Raw genomic sequence first — 20,890 nt, 5'->3', positions numbered from 1 at the left:
GGGAAAAAATATCTTTAGATTCAGATTCCTTGTACTGCTTTATTGCTTGTACTAGTTAATCAATTTTAAATTAAAGATGCAGCTTTCCGTTCTGGGGTGAAATGTTGGACAGCACCTCTTCTCAATCTGGGAGGAAAAAAACATCAGCTCAGTACATTTAGCAACGGCTCAACCCACTAAACCTTAATTGTGGTTTTGGAATGTTTTAATCTTCAAAAATCACTGCTTTATAATCAAAATTTCCATTTTATCTTTTTAGCCACTGTACCACATCTTCAGTCTAATACATAAATACATACATACATACATACATACATACATACATACATACACATACATACGCTATGGAATGACAAGGTCATAGTTAGCCTGAAATCTGCATCACAAATAGGCACTGATTCTGAACAAGTGTGGCTTGAATGGTTCTGACCAATACAGCAAACATATAATCAGTTGGTCATAATCCAGTGTCCTATAAATGTGAGAACCCTATTGCCGTCAATATGGTACAGAAACATGCCATAAACGGGGGCCTTCGGTTAGTTTTACAAATAGCTCTACGTTTCTCTGTAATAGTGGCAGGAAAATCAAGCCAGAAGAGCTATTCTTTATTATTACAACTTGGGCATAAGTTTTCAGGAGTCTGCCATTAATTCTGATAAAGTGCACCATGCATGAAAGGAAAGGAAGGCAATGATAAAAGTGCACCAAAAAAGGTTTGTATGTATCAGTGCTGCTGTTGAAAGCTAGGTCACATGTTTTTAATTCAAAGGAAGCAGATTTAGCCAAGGTTTTAAAAAGGCAGTGAAAAGAGGCTCAAATAGAGTGCTCTTCTGCAACCCAACCAAAATTTATTTCCTGCAATCAAGGCACAGCTTGGGAAGGCAGCCCTGATGTCAGGAAAACAATATGGCTGCTTGAATAGGTTGCAGACAGGTGCACCTTCAAACTCACCATCACAACGCGAGTTTGACACCCCTGCATTAGAATAATGGTAAAAGTAGTCTTGGAGCAGGGAGATCCAGGTTCTTGTTCCTCCTTAACCCTATCCTTAAGAATTGTGGGAAAATTAGGAGGCAATAGTACTAGGTTTGTTTGCACCCTTGAATTATATATAAAAGGTGAGATTTTAAGAAATTTAGTACTAATCCAGTGCAGGAATCTCAACCGTGGCAAGATACAGCTAGGGAATTCTGGGAGTTGAGATCCACACATCTTAAAAGTTGTGGAAGTTGACAAACACTAATCTAATGGATGCTCTTGAGATGGCTCTGGACCATCTCTCTTGGCCCAACCTACCTGACAGGATTCTTGTCAGAAAAATAAGAGGGAGCATTATATATGCTGTCCTGCAATCTTTTACACAAAGTGGGATATAAATAAAATTAGAAATATTTTTATAGCTTTCGTTCTGGAAAGGGGCATTTTCTCTAAATTCACTTTATTCTGATATTTGTTCATCTTAAAGCAGCTGCACTTGCTTCAGTCCCTGCCCTAAGAAGAGAAAATGAAGGAACTCAACATGGTATCATGTCAGCACCCTGTCACATCTTGTGCAGCCCTGCTCCCCAAAGAAAAAAATACCATTCAGTTGCAAAAAGAAAAAGAAAAACTTCCTGCTCTGCTTAAATCTGGCACTGTTCTTTGGCATGTGCCCTTAGAATGACATCTGGGAATGACATCTGGGAACAAACAATCAAAAATGTCATAAGGGCAGAAGAGCAAGTATACCAAGGAACATCTTTATTACGAGCCCGCTTCAGACAAATGTGTCAGGTTTCATCTCACGTAATCCCAACCACGTTTACTGTCCATATTTGACTGATCCTCAGTCAAAGGCTACACATCTGAAAAACGCCATGTTTGAAAGGTGCGTTTAAAGCTTTATCAAGCTTCAGGGTCTCTACCAAAGCCTGAACATCCACTCACCGTTTTGCTATTCTGTCCTGCGTACAGAGGCAGTTGTAAATGTGATTTCTCCTGCTATACCATAACTGCCTGCAAAAGCTGCTTTATCCCCAGCTCCTGTGCCATTCTTCCCATTCATCACATCTTCCAGAGGTATGGCAACTGAAAGAAAAACTGGAGTTGGCGGCCTGCCACTATCTTGTGCAGGGTTAAAATTGGGGTTGGCCATTTTTGGATCTGCTGCCCTGGCGATTGGTACCGGGATTGTAGCGAACCTCCTCACAGTACCAGCAGCGTCCGGCTGTGTTAGAACAGCATGACCTGGGATAGGTTTCCAGTCCTGTTTATTCTGAACAGAAGAGCCCACTAAAATGAAAGGTGGTGCATTTCCCTTCTTCCCATCTTCCATCATCACATAAGTTGGAGAGGACACTTGTGGTGGTTGACCTTGTTGTATCATCTGCGGCTGTAGATACTGCGGTTGGTCCTTACCACTAGATATGAATAGGGTTGCTTGGGGAACAGTAGCACCAGTTCCAACAGGTGGAAGGGGTGGAGGTGGTGGTGGTGACTTACGACCTTGTTGTTTCAAATCAGTTAGACAATAGAGAGTCCACACATTAGAATATGGTGGTGGCTGTCCTGGTTCGCTTGTTGCCATGGCTATAAAATAAAAATTTAAAGAAAAATTTGCTGGCATGAAAGACCATCTACTAGGATGTATGAACTACATATCTTTACAAACAACTTTATGCCGCAAAGAAGCATGTTACAAAGAAGAGAGAGTCTGTAGGGGCAAAAAATTGGACCTTGGTATGCTGAAAATAGAGGGACAACAGCAAAAGTGCCTTCTGGGGATGAAGCTGCAGTTCAGCTTTAAAAAATGCTGTTTCGGCTAATCAGGGCACATTTTCAATTCAAGTCTCATTCATTCATTCATTAGTTACAAGAAATTGCCAACATTCAACATGTGCCAGAGTCCTTTTGTCAACATAACATCAGTCAGCTAGATTTTACAGGCTTGCCCCACAGGTGAAGCCTTAGGGTCCTGTATGGATTCATTTTAATCAGCTCTCCTGTGAGTCAATGCAAAAGCTGTTGGATGATAAACTTGAACTCAAATGACTGGCAGCTTAAAATATTGAAAAATCCATCCATGACAAGCTTCAGGATCCTTTTAACCCTTCAGCATTCTCTCTTCTGTTAACATGCTTTTGTTTCTTACCTACCTATCTCTCTAACAGAACGTGATTCTTGGGAGATTTTGCAATCAGAGGTCAATGGATAAAAAAACATTAATCTTTCTCCAGCTGGGAACAGTGGTGGCTTAGACACTTATTACAGAGGCAAGAAATCATTTGGAAGAAGTCCTGCCAGGGAAGAAAGCTAGGCCTCCAGTTACAACAATCCCATGTTTCTAAGTAAGAAGCAACTAATCCACCTTCTGTAGGCATCTGGAGAAGATTGGACCTAATGGGACAAGCGAAGGCAACCACCACCATTTCCTTTAAATGCAAAAACCATGTCAATGCCACAGTTGAGTCTACTATGTTTAAAAAAAAATTAGTCACAGTCACCACCTCACTTTCCTTCGGCTGCCAGGGCATGTATGCAATTTTGATTCAAGCTGTGCAGTTTACTGTGAGCAAGTCTTCTGGTAGGAAAATGAAAGGCCAAGCATCTTCTATACCAGTGTTCCCTTGCTGAATTTCATCCCATGCTGCTTCTCCGTCTGTACAAAAAGAATATAATACAGGAACAGGAAACTAGGGCAAACTCGTGCAAAGAAAACTTTAGGGCTTATTCACAATCCACTGCACATCTGGAAGCATCCCACAGGCAAAAATTCCACACATGCACAATTTGCCTGACAAGTGCTGTGGGCCTGTAACACCCCAAAACAAGAGTAACTTTCATTTCAACCCTGCACTGGCATGGCTATTTGCATTTAAATAAGTTCCAGTCCTTGAGGCACTTTCTTGGCCAAAGCCATATTGCAGGAGTGGAGAAACCTGTAGCCTTCCAGATATTGCTGAACTACAATATCCAACATCCCTCAGTATTGACTGTAATGGCTGAGACTATTGGAAGTTCTAGTTCAGCTATAGCTGGAGAACTAACCTCTTTCCTGCTAACTTATCGCCAGCTCTTACCAACATAAATGCACCCAAGGAGATGGAAATGATTTACTACTTACAGAGCTAAAATATTACAATGTGGAATAGGAAGGATTCAGAAATATCTTGACTTTCTTACCTGACATAATAAAACCTGGGTCAGTTGATTTCAGTTGCTCTGTAGTATCCATTCTGTCAGGGTCACATTCTGCATCATCTGCAGATGGATCTAGAATACTAGTAAACTGGCCTGAATTTAGTGAAGCTGTTAGTGGATCTAAGAGACAGGCTACTGTATCTACAAAAGGAATGACTATCTGCTGTGGAAACTGCTCTACATAAGGTGGTGGCACAGGCTCTCCACCAGCGCTGGGGTCATCTTCACCCGCAGGTGCGATGTATATGTCTGATGTGAGCTCAATTTCACTTGGGCAACCCTCTGCCTGAAACAGGTCTTTATCAGGAGGCGGTGGTGGTAGCGGCGGGGGTGGCTCTCCTTCCTGCAAGGGATCTGAGGAAGCTTGTTCTACTAGGTCAGCAGGTGACTGCTCCGCCAGGCTGCCCGAGATAGCTATTTCCTCCTGGACGGAGCTCTGACTTTGAGTGACTGATTCAGCCCTGAGAGAAGGTGCAGAAGTTCTGTTTTCTGCTTCCTCTGGGGCAGCTTCCCCTTCCTCTGGGGCAGGTTCTGCTTCCGCTGGGGCAGGTTCTGCTTCCTCTGGGGCAGGTTCTGCTTCCTCTGGGGCAGGCTCTGCTTCCTCTGGGGCAGGTTCTGCTTCCTCTGGGGCAGGTTCTGCTTCCTCTGGGGCAGGTTCTGTTTCTGCCTCAGCAGGTTCTGCTGCTGCCTCAGCAGGTTCTGCTGCTGCCTCAGCAGGTTCTGCTTCTGCCTCAGCAGGTTCTGCTGCTGCCTCAGCAGGTTCTGCTGCTGCCTCAGCAGGTTCTGCTTCTGCAGGCTCTGCTTCTGCTGGGGCAGGTGCTTCTTCTTCAGCAGGTTCTGCTTCTGCTGGGGCAGGCTCAGGGGCAAGCTCAGGGGCAGGCTCTGGGGCAGGTTCCGGAGCAGGTTCCGGAGCAGCTGGTAAACCAACTGCAATTGCGGCCATTGCCTCGCTGGCAGTGTGGGACAACGTAGGAAGGGTCTGCACAGAGATGGCCACATCCTTCAACTCAGGTTCAGTACCCATCGTTTCAACGTTACCTAGCATTTGTGATGCTAGCTGAGCTGGATCGGCTGGGATATAAGCGAGTCCTGCTCCCTTGTCGTCCCCAACCTTTTCTACAAATTCGTCAACAATAGATGGGAATTGAGTAGTTTTGGTGCTCAGTTCACGAGACTCTTCGCTTATCTGATCCTCTTCTGTGTCAGTCGATTTCTCCTTCCGTTTGGGTTCATCATGAATTGGAATCGTGTCAAGATCTGACCGAAATGCATCTCCAACATCTGCCCTTTTAGAACGGGGCATCTGTGTTGCTGCTCCTGGTCCTTCTGCCCATCCCTCCACTGCAGGAAGATAAACAGGAAATAAATCAAAAAGAGACCCCCATCAACCCAAAGAAAACCACGACTTCTAAGTTAATTTTGGAAGCTAAATATCTGTCTTTCATCTGCCATTAGGGAAAGCATGTAATAAGTGGTTAATACAAGACTGTACATGATTGGTGGAGCCAGAGGTTACTCCATTCATTTTACTGCACACATCGGCCTATGGTTGCAGATGAGAAAATGTCTGCAGGCTTTTGTAATAGTCCATCACACAGCAAGGTTGGCTGTTTCCCACATTCATTTTGTGTATTTCTTTAATTATTCATTTTACACCTTTATAAGGCCAATCGATGCAAGCTCTGGGTGGCATGGCACAGAAGTAAACACAAACAAAAATTAAACTTCCATCACTAAAAAGAAGTCAAAATACATAAAGCACATGGGAAGAGATTTGGTGTCTGACCACCAGCTGTTCAAATGTTGTATAGAAAAACCGTAAGCAGAAGAATCCGATGCTGTGAATGCAAGCTTTGCCCTAGAGAAGGATTTTAATGCCTATTACTGAGAGGTAGGTTGGAAAAAATTCCTTCTTTAAAAATTAGAACAGTGTTTCTCAACCTTAGCAATTTCAAAATGTGTTGACTTGCTGGCTAGGGGAATTCTGGGAGTTGAAGTCCACATATTTCAACTTTGCTGAAGTTGAGAAATACTGAGCTAGAGAGATTGCCAACTAAAATAAACATAACTGTTTATATTCCATCAGATTCAGCATAAGAAAACCTCTTTGTCAGCATAAGCAAACCTTCATGTTGACAAACAACTTCTCACTTTGTGTCCTATAATTAGAGGTTAAAAATTTATCCTACATATTTATTGGACAAACCAGACGTTGAAGTGGTTGAAACGGGGGAGCCCATTTTTCCTTATGCTTTCCTATCTATTCTGACAGATGGTCACAGTAATTTAGCTTTAGAATAAAGGCTTTTAAACCTCTTTCCATTTTAGTGGTTCTTTTCTCCTGCAGTTTACTTCCGGAAGATTATCTTTTCTTCTAGAACTGCTTTGCCAAAGACCGACACCTGGCAGGGAGGCAGATGAATCAGATGGTGCTCCCACAAAAAAATAATAATTAATAACTATTACTGGGCAAGAAGTATAAGGATGAGGAATTGCTATAGCATGTTATATAAGGTTTTGGAAACCTACCTGGGATGAGATCAGTACAAATCTATATGGGAAAGCTGGCTACATATAGCCAGCACCTATAGCCAGAATAATCCAGGGAATACCGTTGCTAAGGAAGAAGGGTTCTCTCACAAGACTGGGATTTTCTCATGTATTTGCAGTCCTCTGTTGAACTGTGCTGTTTCTACAGCTATTTCCTGTGTATACTATGCTTTACAGTTAGTTTCTCCTTTGCTATGCTTTGGATACTACACCTTCAGCTTTTACTTCATTTTTCTGGTGTTTTCTGGAAGTTTTGAATAGGGATATTAGGCAAGTTGAGAAAATAAAAGGTATAAATATCAAAAAGGAACTTTATAAATTGAGAGCATTTGCTGACAATTTAGTTACCATATTTTTCGGAGTATAAGATGCATTTCCCCCCCAAAAAAGGAGGGTGAAAATTTGGGTACATCTTATACACCGAATGTAGCCCCGTCCACTCACCAGCCCCCACCCTTCAGCCTCCACACATCCTCTCAAACAGAGCTTTTGGAGGCTGCAAACACAGCCTCTCAAAACGGAGAGCCTCTCAAACAGCCTCCAAAAGCTCCATTTGAGAGGTTGAGTTTTCAGCCACCAAAAGCTCCATTTGCAAGGGAGCTTCTCTTCTCTTTGCAAAGGCAGCCTCTCAAACGGAGCTTTTGGAGGGTGAAAAAGCAAGGTGCAGAGGCCAAAATGGCAACCCAGAACAGCTGCTGCCTTGTCGGACCGGTTCCGCGCTTCCCCTGCTGGAGTCACTGGAGTGCCCTGCGACGACAGCTGCATTTTTGAAGCTGCATATCTGCTCCAATGAGGCAAGTGCGAGTGTAGCACACACTCACAACCAGCAAACCTGTTGCTAAAGTTCACCTCTGGGAATAGCTGATTGAGGGTATTCTGGGAGGCGGATCCACCCACCAATCAGCTGCTCATGCTGAATCAGGCTAATGTGCTGAAGCTGATCAGGCTGTTTGCTAAGGACACTAGCCAGATGAATATCGATGGATGCTGGTAGGAAGAGGCAGAAGTTTTTTTTCTTTTTTTTCTCCTCCAAAACTAAGGTGCGTCTTATACTCCAGAGCGTCTTATACTCTGAAAAATACGGTATATTTTTGCAAGACCCAGATATAGAATATCTGATGAAGAAATTAAATGAGTTTGGAGCATTAGCGGGCTTTATAATAAATAAGCAGAAAATAACAATGCTTAAGAATATGACTTCTCAGGATTATGAAATATTGACTAAAACGTGTTTTAAGGTGGAGAAAAAAGTGAAAAACCTGGGGGTTATATTGACAAATCCAAATGCTAAATTGTTTCAACATAACTTTGTGCCTCTTTGGAATGATATTAAAAAACACTTAAGGCAAGATAAATTGCAACTACCCTGTTTCCCCCAAAATAAGACATCCCCTGATAATAAGCCCAATCAGGCTTTTGAGCACATGGCAATAAGGCCAAGCACTTATTTCAGGGTTCAAAAGAATATAATACAAGGTCTTATTTTCGGGAAAACATGGTATTATTATTAGGTAGAATCTCTGTAATTAAGATGAATATTTTACCAACATTTTTGTTGGGGGTTTGGGTATACCAGATTTGAAATTGTATTTTCATGCTTGTTTGGTCTAGATAAATGAGTGGGTGACTCTTCAAAATAAGAGGTTACTTGAGCTGGACTGCCATAAATTAAGATTTGGATGGCATGGGTATTTATGGTATGATAAGGTTAAAATAAATGTTGATTTCAATAATCACTTTGTTGGAGATTGCATCTGCAAAGCCTCTTTGGGTGTTGCCCCAAGAAGCCTTTTTAAGAAAAGAAATGGTGGCGAGGCAAGACTGGTGGACTTATGGTCAAATAATATCTTTCAATTATGATGACCCTATCCTCAAATCTAAAGAGGAGTTGGAATCAGAAGGGTGTGTTTGCCATTGGTTTAAATATTTACAATTGAAAGAAAGATTTAAATTAGATATTTAAAAAAACTCTATTGATTTGATTTTGTGAAAAATGAATTGGAAATCCTATCGTGTGGTAGTGATGAACATATTATTGCTTATAAAACGTTATTGAAATTGAACTTGGAGAATGAGAATGTAAAGCACTGTATGATTCAATGGGCAAATAAATATAATGTTTGAACAATGGGAGAACATGTGGACAAAAGATCTAAAGTTCACGTTAAATTATAATTTAAATGGCAAAATTCACTGCTTTGATTAAAGAAAAGAACACAATTAATTTTGTTTCTATGTGGAAACAAAATTTCCCGCTTTTTTTATGTGAAGAAAATAATCACAGATATGTGCTTTATAAAGATCCTTCCTATTTCCCAAAACCACGCTGCAAGTTTTGAGGATGTTAAGCGTTTTGGAAATCCTTCTAGAAAATGAAGCACTACATAATCCTAACCCTAGCCTTAAATTAGTGGAAAACGAGCTATATCAGAAGCACTTGCTGAATCAACTCAAGTGTTCAGAAATTAAATGACAAAGAAAAATATGAAAAAAATATGCTACAAATTGTGACAAATGGAGCTAGTGTTAATATTATCAGTAAAAGAGAAATAGAAGTCTGGTTTTTTTAAAAAATTAAAAAATCAAGTGAAAATAAAGTTGATTCTAAACAGCTTTTGCCAACCTAGGCATGATCCCACTATGTGGAACTTTAACTTCCAGAATCTCAACCATGACCATAACCATTCTGACCAGGAATTCCAGAAGTTGAAGAGAGGCACATCTGGGGAAATTGATTTTAATTATATTAATTGCTTCCTCTAAAATTCTAACCCTTGATGAACTCAAGGATATGCCTGTGGTTTTTCTTGGCAACAATATGGATATGGTCTGCCATAGCATTAATCCATCATGGTCTCTCATCCAACTATTAATCAAGCCCAACCCTACTTAGCTTTTTCAAAGTCAGCTAGAGTCAGTTTGGTATTGCCACCTGCTATAATTTCAATTATGGTTCAGATTTAGTCTTACTAAGGAAAAATTCTGAAATCAATGAGAAAGCTTGTTATGATTAATTTAAGATCTGCTCATTTCTATGGGTCAATTTTTAATCCAAGTTCACACATTTGACTGTCATATTTTCTTTAATCAGGCTTCAACTTAACTGTCATTAAACCATTAGTTATTATTACAAATCACATCATGCTAAAACAGAAACATCAATGATTTAGTATGCTATGTAATCCATTTTAAGTACTACCACATCTTAGACCAATTATAAGTACCTACTTATAGCAAAGATAAATATCTTATATACAAGATTTCCGACTGGAAAACTATGCCTAAAATTTCAGGTAGTTCTCAGTGGTGGGGGTAGGGGTGTTTAAACAGCCTTTTCCAACTCGCTGCCTTCCCAAATGTATTGAACTTCAGCTTTCATAACTGCCAGTCATTGAACTAGGAGAGGATTTATAGTTATAGCTCAACCTATTTGAAGGGTAACACATTGGAGAAAGCGATTTTATAATATGACAGGGCAGAAGAAGATAAAAGGAGAAAGCATTTGAGATCAACTAAACGTGAGGTCCCTCTGGTGGTGGGAGAGAGGTTTGACAAAACAAGGAAGTAAGACAGAAAACAGCAAAGGGAGGCAAGACGCACGCAGGCATGAAGGTTAGCCAATCAAAGAACCACCAAACATTTTTTATTTAACACACTACATTATACAGACTGCAATAAAAATATTTATTGCAGTCTGTATAATGTAAAAAAAATAAAAAAAAAATATCCAGGAATTTCTAGTAGAAATAGAGTGAAAGACAAATTCAACAACACAGGTGCTTTTTTTTTTGCATGGCACAACAGACCACAAACTAGTTTAGCTTGTCATATCACCGTTACTTTTGGTTAATTTATTCTTGGTGTATTGTGCAAATCCAGAAATATTAGATTGAGTAAATCGTAGCTAAAAGTTGTGAGGAGGCATGTTACCTCGAGTCACAAATATATTTTTGCCTGGCATGTTGTGGGAACCTGACAGCTGTCACTAGTACAATAGTCAAGAAAAGAGAATATGTACTGAGAAGTGAAATGAGAAATGTGCAAAGAGATGAAAAGAACTCCCCACCCCAAGATGGCTGCTGAGTGGTAGAAATTTTTCTCTTTCCTGCCAACGATCTGATTTTGTTGCCAGAACTGCTCTGGCAGTGCTGTCCCTAGATTTGAATGGCACACTTAGGAATGACCCAGACAACTTTTGGACGGCCATGGACCCCATCTGGGAAGCAGAGTCTTGAAGATTTCAGTTCCCTTTGGGAGCGGGCGGAAAGTCAGGGCCTCCATCTTCCTTTCAGCATTTTGTTTTCTAAGCATGCATGGGTATTAACTTTCACTTTTGAAATTTATTGTGTTACTTTACCAGTCTTTGGCTGGTTGAATACTGACCTACTTTGATCCCTTGCTGGATTTTATCTGGGTTTTTTTCCTTTTCCTTTTTATTTATGTTGTGCTTTGAATAATTTTTGCTTTTCTATATGAAAACACAGTGTGTCCTTGGATGGTGAAGTGCTTTTATTTGATTTACATCAATATTAGACTTTCACCACACGGCTTTTATACTTTATTAACTTGCAAAATATTTGGAGCTTATTTTTTAATTTTTCTTTTAACTTTGGATCGACATATCCAGAAAATATCTTCCCTGTTCCTTTATTTTTTTTCCTTCACTTTGTTTTAGTGCACGGTGTCAAACTTGAGCATCACCTGATGTATTGTGATGTATTGCGATGTTTTTTGCCTTTGCGGAGCCGGGGTGGGCATGGTCTGTGCATGAGGCATCCGGCCTGCAGGCTGCCAGTTTGACAGGCCTGCTTCAGTGTTTTTTGTTTCCTGCCTAACTTACACAGAACAACAGTGAATCGAATTAAATATGAACAGAGCTGACTGAAAAGACCATTTGATAATGCAATCTGTAGTTGAAAGCTTCTTTAAAAAGTTTGATGAAATGATAATGGCTATGGAAAATATTCAGAGGCATGTTGTTCTGGAATTAGATTCAAAAAAGGAATGTAATTTGAAATCAGTTAATTTGTCGGAAAGAAATTGGGCCTATACAGACTTAGAATTCTAACTGAGTTGATGGCATATAGCTCTTTTAAGTTCAAGCCCGAAGCCTTTTACAACAGCAGAAATTACGCTGAGTGGAGAAGCAAATTGGCTTTCCCGAGGGGGATTGAGGGAAATGGGGAAATGGATTTATCACACCTAATCAGGAAGCAATTTTATTTGGACTTTGTTGGGAAAATAGATCAACTTTGAAGACTGAATTTATTATATTTCATCAGACAATAAGAAATTGCATTAAGAAACAAATGTGGACATTAGTAATTACTGATGAATTACTGTTAACCTTTGGGATGATATGGGATAGATAAGATGTCATGGAAAATTTTCTACAAGTTGTTCACATTAATAATTTGTTAACAGAAGGTTCTAAAACTTTAATCTTGTCTTTCTTTATTATTATTGTTCTTCCTGTTAAGTATAGTTTATTTTTATTTATTTTATTAATTTGATTTATATGCCGCCCTTCTCCGGAGACTCAGGGCGGTTTACAATGCGTTAAACAATAGCCTTCATACTTTTGTATACTTATACAAAGTCAGCTTATTGCCCCCACAAACTGGGTCCTCCTTTAAACTAGTGTCATTAATATAGTATATAGATGACAGGTTAGTTATTTGCAAATAGATTTGGTAATTTAAAAATCTTTTGGACCTGTTTTATAAGAGATGACAAATTAATTTTGTAGTAATGTATTAATCAGTATTCAATGGGGGTGTTAGTTTTTTTTCTTTTTCTTATTCAATGCACTTTTCCTAGTGTCTTACTAGTTTTTTTTGTTTTTTTCTATTCTTTAATTTTTGGGGAGTTTTGTATTTTAATCTTTTTTTAATAAAATAAAAATTTGAATTAAAAAAGAAATGTGTAAATAGACATACCTTTGCTCTTCACCAAATATGCTGATTCTTTTTTTTAAAAAAAAACTATAACATTGCTATATCTAAGATGCAGAACAAATGGAACAGATATCTTCACCAGGGTTAAGCTACAGAACTGTGTCCTATACAACATGAACAACTCTATTCTTTTTCCTACTCTGTTTGCCTCATACACAAACACAATCACACCAGTCTTTGTGTGAGCTAAGCATTTCATGGACAGCAATATTAAGGCTACTGAGATCCTATCTCCATCTATCAATCTTGCCCAGTCTGAAGCTAGCATTACTTTATTAAATGCAGGTATCTAGCTAACCTAAATTGCTGAATCATTTAATGTAAAACCAATTAGTATAAGCCTCATCCCTAGTAAACTATATGCAAGATGCAAGGAGAGGGGAAAAATACTTGGCCAATCGGGTTCATACATCAATATAAATCAATTTATGTTAATCCCACATTCTGTTAAACAAAATGTCTTTTTTCACTATGCATGATAGAAGCCATATTTGCATATGGTTGTGCAGCTAAAGTGTTTTTGTATCAGATGAATGTCTCTGGGGCCTATATGGAATCCAGGGGCATTCTTGGCAAGGAAAATTGGTATCCCTATTTTACAGGATGCCAGATACTCACCTAATCTTACTTAAAGTAAAAATACTAGTTTTCAAAAAATGTGGCATCCTCAGAGTTGCAGTCAAAATGAAAGCCAGAGGCTTTCAAAAACTGCTTGGACTTAGACAGGAAACATAGAAGAATCACAGAGTGCTAGATTTGCAGGGTGCCTAGCAAGGCCATTAAAGTTTGACCCCCTGCACAGTGATGGAATCTAAATGAAAGCACTCTATCATCCTTCCTGTTTTAAGCATCCTAACTCCCTAAATCCCACCTAGATAACTGTGGACTGATGGGGAATATGCTAACACATAAAGTTTTCCCATAGTGATACAGTACAATCTCACTCCTGGTAGAAACTCAAAATCTTTCCTTTGCTTATCAACCCTTCAACATTTTCTCAATAAATTGTTCCAATCTCCAGGACATTCCCAGACTGCACTAAAATTACATTCTCTGTCTGCCCAATCTGTCTCTCATCTGTTGTTTCAGTGAACAAAAGTATGAAGCATTAGGCTTTGGCAAATATCCAAATCTATAGAACCAAAAATTTCATACTATTGCTATTTCAACCAACTGCCCAGGTGATCTTTTTTTAATTAGAGGTTTCTTTGTTATATTTAATTCACACAAATATAAGCCATCTTTGGTTTTTCAGATTTATAATCTTAACCAGGATCGATGGATGATTTTTTAATGTAAAAACTATGTCAGAGAGGAAAGCCTTCTCTTCCACTTTCAATCACAGTCTCAGCAACCACATTTACATTTTCTTTAAAATCTCCCCTTAAAAGAAAACAAGTTACATTAAATAATGTGCAGCCAGGCCCTAACAACAAATCGTTTTTAGTGCTAATCTCATACCTCTTGTCACATGAAATTCTCTCACCAGTTCTTTGATATCTAAATTAGGATGTTCTGGAAAGAAAAGATGGAGAAAGGCAATCAATTTAGGGACCTAAATCTCTGCTTGTACAAAACTGATATATGAAACACATTTCCTGTCAGAGCTAATATAGTAGTTTGAATGATTGTTGGTTTGCTTATACTGGTGAATATTTAATTTTTTAAAACAAAAAAAGACAAACCTTCTCGAAAAACTATGAGTTCTTTGAAATACTCAGCAGCAAACTCGGTGATGTTGGAGGGACTAGCTTTGAGAACTGCTCTGCTCACTCCTTCAAGTAAAGTCTTGAGGCCATATGGGACCACCATCCTGGGCTTTGCAGTATGCATTGTTGCCAGTTGAACATGAAACTGCAAATTCACAACTGAAAGGAAAGAAGAGGGGTGAAAAAGGATTTGACACCCCAACAGTCTGTACTTCAGCCTCTCCCAAGTCAATGGCACCAGATGTGTTGGATTTAAACTGCTATAATCTTAGACTTGAGGGACGTAGTGGTTCAGTGGCTAAGACGCTGAGCTTGTTGATTGAAAGGTCGGCAGTTCAGCGGTTTGAATCCCTAGTGCCGCGTAACGGGGTGAGCTCCCGTTACTTGTCCCAGCTTCTGCCAACCTAGCAGTTCGAAAAAAATTCAAGTAGAAAAATAGGGACCTCTGATGGGAAGGTAACAGCGTTCCATGCACCTTTGGCGTTTAGTCATGCCGGCCACATAACCACGGAGATGTCTTTGGACAGCGCTGGCTCTTCGGCTTTGAAACGGAGATGCGCATCGTCCCCTATTCGGGAATGACTAGCACATATGTGTGAGGGGAACCTTTATCTTTACCTTTAATCTTAGACTAAGCATCACCGGTGTTGATTATAAGATTACAGGACTTTAAGATCCAACGTATTTGGAATGCACCAGATCAGCAAACATTAATCTAGCCTTATAATATTTGTGGATTCTTCTTTATAAAACTTGAAGATTTATCCTAAGAGCATTTATGAATCAAATCCAGTCAAGTTGGCTTCATGGGCATTTATATGCCTCTCTCCTACTGACTGTTTAATTGACTGATAAAAAAAAAAGCCTAGTGCATACAAACTTTGGGTGGAAATTTGTTTTGTGTCATCATCGAACAAATCATTTCAAAAATTATAATGAGGCATAAAGTAGCTCTCAAACAATGTTAGCTCAGATTGAGTTGATCGATGTCAGAATATTACTTTCAAAAGTTAGATTTAAACTGATTGTGTTACTTCTTGAAATTGTATATAATATCAAACAAAGGAGATAATAAGGCAGGACCAACTTTTATGGCTTTAGAATTCCTTTAGAATTTTAAAAGCGATGTTTCATTACTTTTGGTACAATCTTATTCCCATGTTCTTATAAATCCCTACTGAATACGGCAGTAAACTGCAAGTAAATAAATGGCAAATAATTAAGTTAATTGCAAATAAATCAGTTAAAATATGTGGAACTGAAGCATAAGAAACTTGATCAGGAGGACATTAAAGTGAATCCAGAAAAAACAATGAAATTAGGATATCAAATAAAGGTATACAGTTTAAAAGGAACGGTGAGTGATGTGGTTAAATCACAAATTGAAAAATTAGGAAACGTTGTTTGGAAAGCTTAAGGCCTACATTCTAATACACAGAATATGGAAAGGAAGAACTTTTATCACAGGGAGAAAAATATGACAATAATCAGTGACTTTCTGAGATAAGTCTTATTGGAATACAGCATTATTCTAGAGGAACAAAAGCAATAGAAGAATGAGGAGAAACTGCACTATAAGTTGCTATGTAAGATAAACCCTGCTCAAAACCCCAAATTAATTAATGTATATAGCATATCTGGATTTTAAACAGAGGAACAAATAAAAACAATATTCTTGTTGGAATCTATTATTATTCCCCTAACCAAGGAGCAAATATGAGTCGTGCTTTCTAAAAGGAAACTACATACATTCCAACAAGACATGGAGCAATATTGTATAGACGGAGGATTTTAATGCCTTGGCATCTGTTGAGAGACAAATTCTGTCAAGCATGGATTTTCCAGGAAATTCTTGCTTTGTTTTGCTGAAAACTTTTTTCCTTTAGGGGGCAGTTGAAGACATAACAACATCAAATATCAGTGATGTGATATTATACAATAGGGAAAATAAATGATAAATGAGCCAGCAGTTATATTAGAGGAAAGTAATCATGTAATGCTGAAGATCTTGATTTTAATGGAAACTACAGACAAATTAGTATGCTAGTTTACTTCTAAAAGAACAGCTGCAAACAGTTCAAGGAAAGGTATTGGAAATGGAAGACAACAGAAGCCACTATGGCTATGAAAAATTACAGGAAACCCTCCAAAAAAACCCCATATATAGGATATAAAAAAGAGGGGCAGGGCAGTGGTGAAATCAAATTTTTTTACTACTGGTTCTGTGGGCATGGCTTAGTGGGTGTGGCTTGGTGGGCGTGGCAGGGGAAGGATACTGCAAAATTGCCATTCCCACCCCACTCTGGGGCCAGCCAGAGGTGGTATTTGCCGGTTCTCCGAACTACTCAAAATTTCCACTACCGGTTCTCTGAACTGCTCAAAATTTCCGCTACTGGTTCTCCAGAACCTGTCAGAACCTGCTGGATTTCACCCCTGGGCCAGCAGATCAAGGAGGAAAGCACAAAGCAAGATTGAGAAAATTGTAGAGATTGAGAGGAATGACTAGCTCAAAAAGTGTTGGAAGTTTGACAAAGGATGTTAAAACGATAAAACAGACTACCTCAGATCTCTTTAAAATAAAAAGAAAAGAAACCAAAGATAGAAAAATACAAAAAGATAATGAAATGACAGAATTAGTCAATTCTTATTTTGGCTCAGTCTTCTCTAGCAAGATATTATAGATTTCATCAGGCATTTTAAAGAGTAAGATGAAGACATAGAATTGAAGAATTAATAAAACAAATGCTTCTCTTCTAAAAGAGAGAAAGAGGACAGAAAGAATTCAGTTATTCAATCTGACACCATTATACAGAGGGTTCTAAAGCAATCATAAAGCAGTCGATTTTATGTAAGCACCTTGAAAACAATGCAGTAATTTTCAGAATTCGATCTGGGTTTTGCAAGTCTTGCCAAATTAATGTTATATTTTGATGGGATAACCTCCTTAGTAGACTTTCTTAGTTTCAGCAAAGCATTTGGCAAAGGATCCCACAATATTTCAATATAGGAAGCTAGTTAAGTGTGGGCCTCTGTCCTCTAATATGAAGGAAGAAATGGTAGAAACACTTATCAAATTTGAAGATGGCAGGAAATTGGGAAGGATAGCTAAATTTAAAGAAAAATATTTCAAAATAAGCTTAATTGGTTAAAGAAATGGGCCATAAATAAAATGATTATTGAATTCATTCAATGGAAATGAATGCAAAGCTTTTCATTCGGGAAACAAATGCACAAGTACAGGATGGGAAATAATTGGCCTGACAATTGTGAATAGTATTTTGAAACTGTACTTTATTGCAAAATAAATACCAGTATGAGCCATTAGTATAATGTCTGCCAAAAAGGCAAATGCATTTCCAGATTGCATGAAAAGAAGTACAGATTCCAGATCACAGAAAATAATAGTTTCACTTTATTCTGCCCTGGGACTCAAAATTCTAGTCATTCCATTTTAACAAGAATGCATACAAACTAGAATAGTTTTTTAAAAGGCAAGAGGAGGATAAACCAACTAGAAACAAAATCCTATGAAGGCAGATTAAAGGACCATGGAACATTAAGTGGGGCTGAACAAGTAGTTGGAGACGTCCTTTGATTTGATGAAGAAATTTAGGAAAGCACTCATTCAAACCTTTTTGCTGAAAACTTCGGTGTCCTGCTTCTAACCAGTGCAGCAAAACAGAGCAGTGAAGATCCTTGGCTAAGGAAAAATAATTCCTTTTCATGTACAGTGCATGCCCAGAAATTATTTCCACTGAAGCTGAACAGGTATTTAAGGTAAGCCAGCGCAATTCTACTTCTGCATGTTGAGACAGTTGCACATCTGCATGAGGCCAAGCATTTCAGTGCAGCAGAATGACTGAAATTCACCCAGGCCTATAAATGTTTAGCCCTCAGAAGATGGAATAAGTGGATGGGATGTGATGGCAATTTTCAAGTACCTGAAAGGATATGAATGTCAACATCTGTACTCTTTCATCCCTGATGATAAGACCTGGAATAGGGGATTTGATTTACATAAAGGAAGATTTTGATTGTAGAAAAAACACCTTCCTAACTGTAAGAGCAGTTTGACAATGGAACCACTCAAAAGGGTTTTGAGGTCCTATTCATTGAAAGTATTTAAGCAGAGACTAGACAGCAATCTGTGAAGATTCTTTCATTTGGATTCCTGCCTGGAGCAGAGTTGAACTCGGTAGTTTAAATGTTCTTTTTCCATTCGGATTCTGCTCTTAGAACTGCAAACTGTGGTACATCAAGAAAGAAACTTGAGCAGGGGACTATACTATTTCTAGTCATTAGTGTTCATGATAGGTAAAACTCTTCCAAGAGAGTGTATTTTACTTACTATGAAGTGTATTTGCCACCCATCTTGTATCCGACGACTCTGGGTGGTGAAATTGCTACTTACATATTCCTGAAAGACTGGCATTTTGTCTTTTAACTCCAACGAGTACTTCCTTCTTAAAGGTCACTTTATGGAGTTCACACTCATACACACCCCACACCCCCAAGTTTATCAGGCAACTACAATAAGCTTTCTGCCTCAGATACAAAACTTTTTATCCCAGCGAACTCAGCAGTGATGGGCTCCAGAATACTGATGATGGGAATTGTGCGACGGCTCTAAAGAATGTCAGCTTAGGGAAGAACATTTACAGTTTCAGGGTTTTTGCCCTCGGAAATGTAGACAACGCGGAGTTACTTATTCGTTAAACTGCGAAGGCGGGAACTCCTGCAACAGACGTCGATCAGCCAAGCCACCAAAGCAGTCTATCGGGCCAAACCATCGTGGCTTGGCAATTGTGCATTTCCAAGCCGTTGTATACGCTGCTGGCTCGGGTGACACTTCTGATAACTGCTGCTGCACATTCCCCCGTTCCGCCCATGCACACCCACCCGAAAGGGTCCCGCGGCTTGTGCCTCCCTCTCCCACTTGCCCTCCCTCCTTCTGATACCGTGCCAGGCGTAAGAGGCCGAGCAAGCCTCTCACTACAGTCCCGCGGTTGTCCTAATTCCCCAACCTTCTTTTTTAACTTTTTTTGCGCTTGTCAGCAACGGGATCGCTCCTTTCTCGCCCCTTGCCGGAGCCTCCTCTGAAGTTAGAGAAGAGCCCCGAGGACCTTTTATACGGATAGGCTCTTAGTGGGCGGGACTAGAGTGCACGCATTTATGAGGTCACAAAGTCCGGCTATTGATCGTCCAATGATCCGCATCAAAGACACCTAACTTATTCGTCTCAAATGTTTTCACATGTTTATGTACAAACAATGGGAACGTCCAGCCTTGATGCATTCCGGGAGGTTTTGATTTTAGTTTCCTTAATCTCCAGGCAGTACGATCTTCAAAACTCCCGGCAACTGCTGTAATTTCTCTTACTGAAGACAGCATGCTAATAAATAAAAATGTATTTTTTTAAAAAAGTACTTGTTCATATTTCAGATTTCTTGAGTGCAGATATTGTTCTCTTTACACGATTCTCTGAGAATATTTAAGCTTGTGTACATTTTATGACAAGTATTCAGATTGGATACTGTTGTGAATAGTTTTATGGCCCCCTCTCTGTCCTATTGTGAAAGGTTAGTCTGAGATTTCTGCTGCCAATTACATGTTTAATGTTAACATGGGGATTATAATTAAACAATTGTAAATTGAATGTGCATGTATTAAAATACTAATACCTCTCTGAGCAAATACTTCGTATATTTTACTTGGTTTGGATTAAAATGTTATATACATCAGTAAATATCAGTCTATGATACAACTCTCTTTCACTACATCTATTATTATAGATCTGTTTGTAGAGATAACATATCTGTTAATTTTCATTTGCCAAAATTACTGTAGAAAAATATTCTATTTGATAATATTAGCAAGAAGATGTGAACATCTCAGGTACTGATTATGAAGACTGAAATGCAATTAACTGCTTTTGAAGTTTTGAAGGCATAGGGCTATTATGCCAACTTGTTCCTGCTTTTAGTAGCTGGAAGGGATATACCAAGGCACCAAAAATGAGTTAAATATGCAGGCCAATCCACGTTCTTTTCTTTTCTGGACACAGGTCTCTTTAGTGTTTAGCATGAGAATCTTGAACAGAATTCTGCAAACATGGGGGTGTCCATGTAGAGAATTCCCAGATGAGAATTCTTATAGCTGTGAATTCCAAATCAGAATGGGTTCTACATATATGCCATTAAATTTCCTTAGAATTCCATCGCAGGTTTTCATATTCAACATATACGGCATTAAATCCTAAACAGAAGTTGCGTATGTGACTCCTGAAAGCCAATTCATACATTCCATAGGAATGCTGAAACAGAGAAAACTATTTATTTATTAATTCCATAAAGACAAACCAGTTACACAATACAATGTGCCCCAAGTACAAATAAGACTTAGGGCAAGATCTTCAAACATTCAACACATTAATATACCCCTTAATTAGAAATACTTCCAAATGTCAAAACCAGCAGCCAATCAGCAACGTAA

General features: G+C 38.9%; 1 protein-coding gene across 7 annotated transcripts; it reads right to left on the bottom strand.

The window, feature by feature from the left end:
- Positions 1–25: 25 nt before the first annotated feature.
- CABYR (calcium binding tyrosine phosphorylation regulated) lies at positions 26–19,496 on the bottom strand. 7 transcript variants are annotated; one of them, XM_034429627.3, is made up of 7 exons: positions 19,423–19,496; positions 14,375–14,557; positions 14,151–14,204; positions 5,221–5,523; positions 4,165–4,242; positions 1,930–2,070; positions 26–126 (listed from the first exon to the last, which is right to left on the bottom strand). In XM_034429627.3, exons 2-6 carry the CDS (start codon positions 14,520–14,522, stop codon positions 1,937–1,939), a joined length of 717 nt encoding a protein of 238 aa, XP_034285518.1. In that variant the 5' UTR covers positions 14,523–14,557; positions 19,423–19,496; the 3' UTR covers positions 26–126; positions 1,930–1,936. The 7 variants fall into 7 exon arrangements, with proteins under 7 accessions (XP_034285518.1, XP_087747471.1, XP_034285517.1 ...); XM_087891345.1 differs by having other exon boundaries at positions 4,165–5,523; positions 19,357–19,496; XM_034429626.3 differs by lacking the exon at positions 4,165–4,242 and having other exon boundaries at positions 1,930–2,571; positions 19,357–19,496.
- Positions 19,497–20,890: the final 1,394 nt, after the last annotated feature.

The sequence above is a fragment of the Pantherophis guttatus genome, chromosome 3, assembly GCF_059756535.1.
Source record: "Pantherophis guttatus breed Tessera chromosome 3, ASM5975653v1, whole genome shotgun sequence".
Classification (NCBI taxonomy): domain Eukaryota; kingdom Metazoa; phylum Chordata; class Lepidosauria; order Squamata; family Colubridae; genus Pantherophis; species Pantherophis guttatus.
The sequence above is the reverse complement of the archived record's forward strand: the minus strand, read 5'-3'. Positions and strand labels throughout refer to the sequence as shown.

Coding starts and splice junctions, on each gene's coding strand:
- CABYR (XM_087891345.1), bottom strand. CDS start 14,522: ATGCATACTGCAAAGCCCAGGATGGTGGTCCCATATGGCCTCAAGACT. Junction 14,205..14,374: donor ACTCATAGTTTTTCGAGAAG/GTTTGTCTTTTT, acceptor TTTTCTTTCCAG/AACATCCTAATTTAGATATC. Junction 5,524..14,150: donor AGAATTTCATGTGACAAGAG/GTATGAGATTAG, acceptor ATCTTCCTGCAG/TGGAGGGATGGGCAGAAGGA.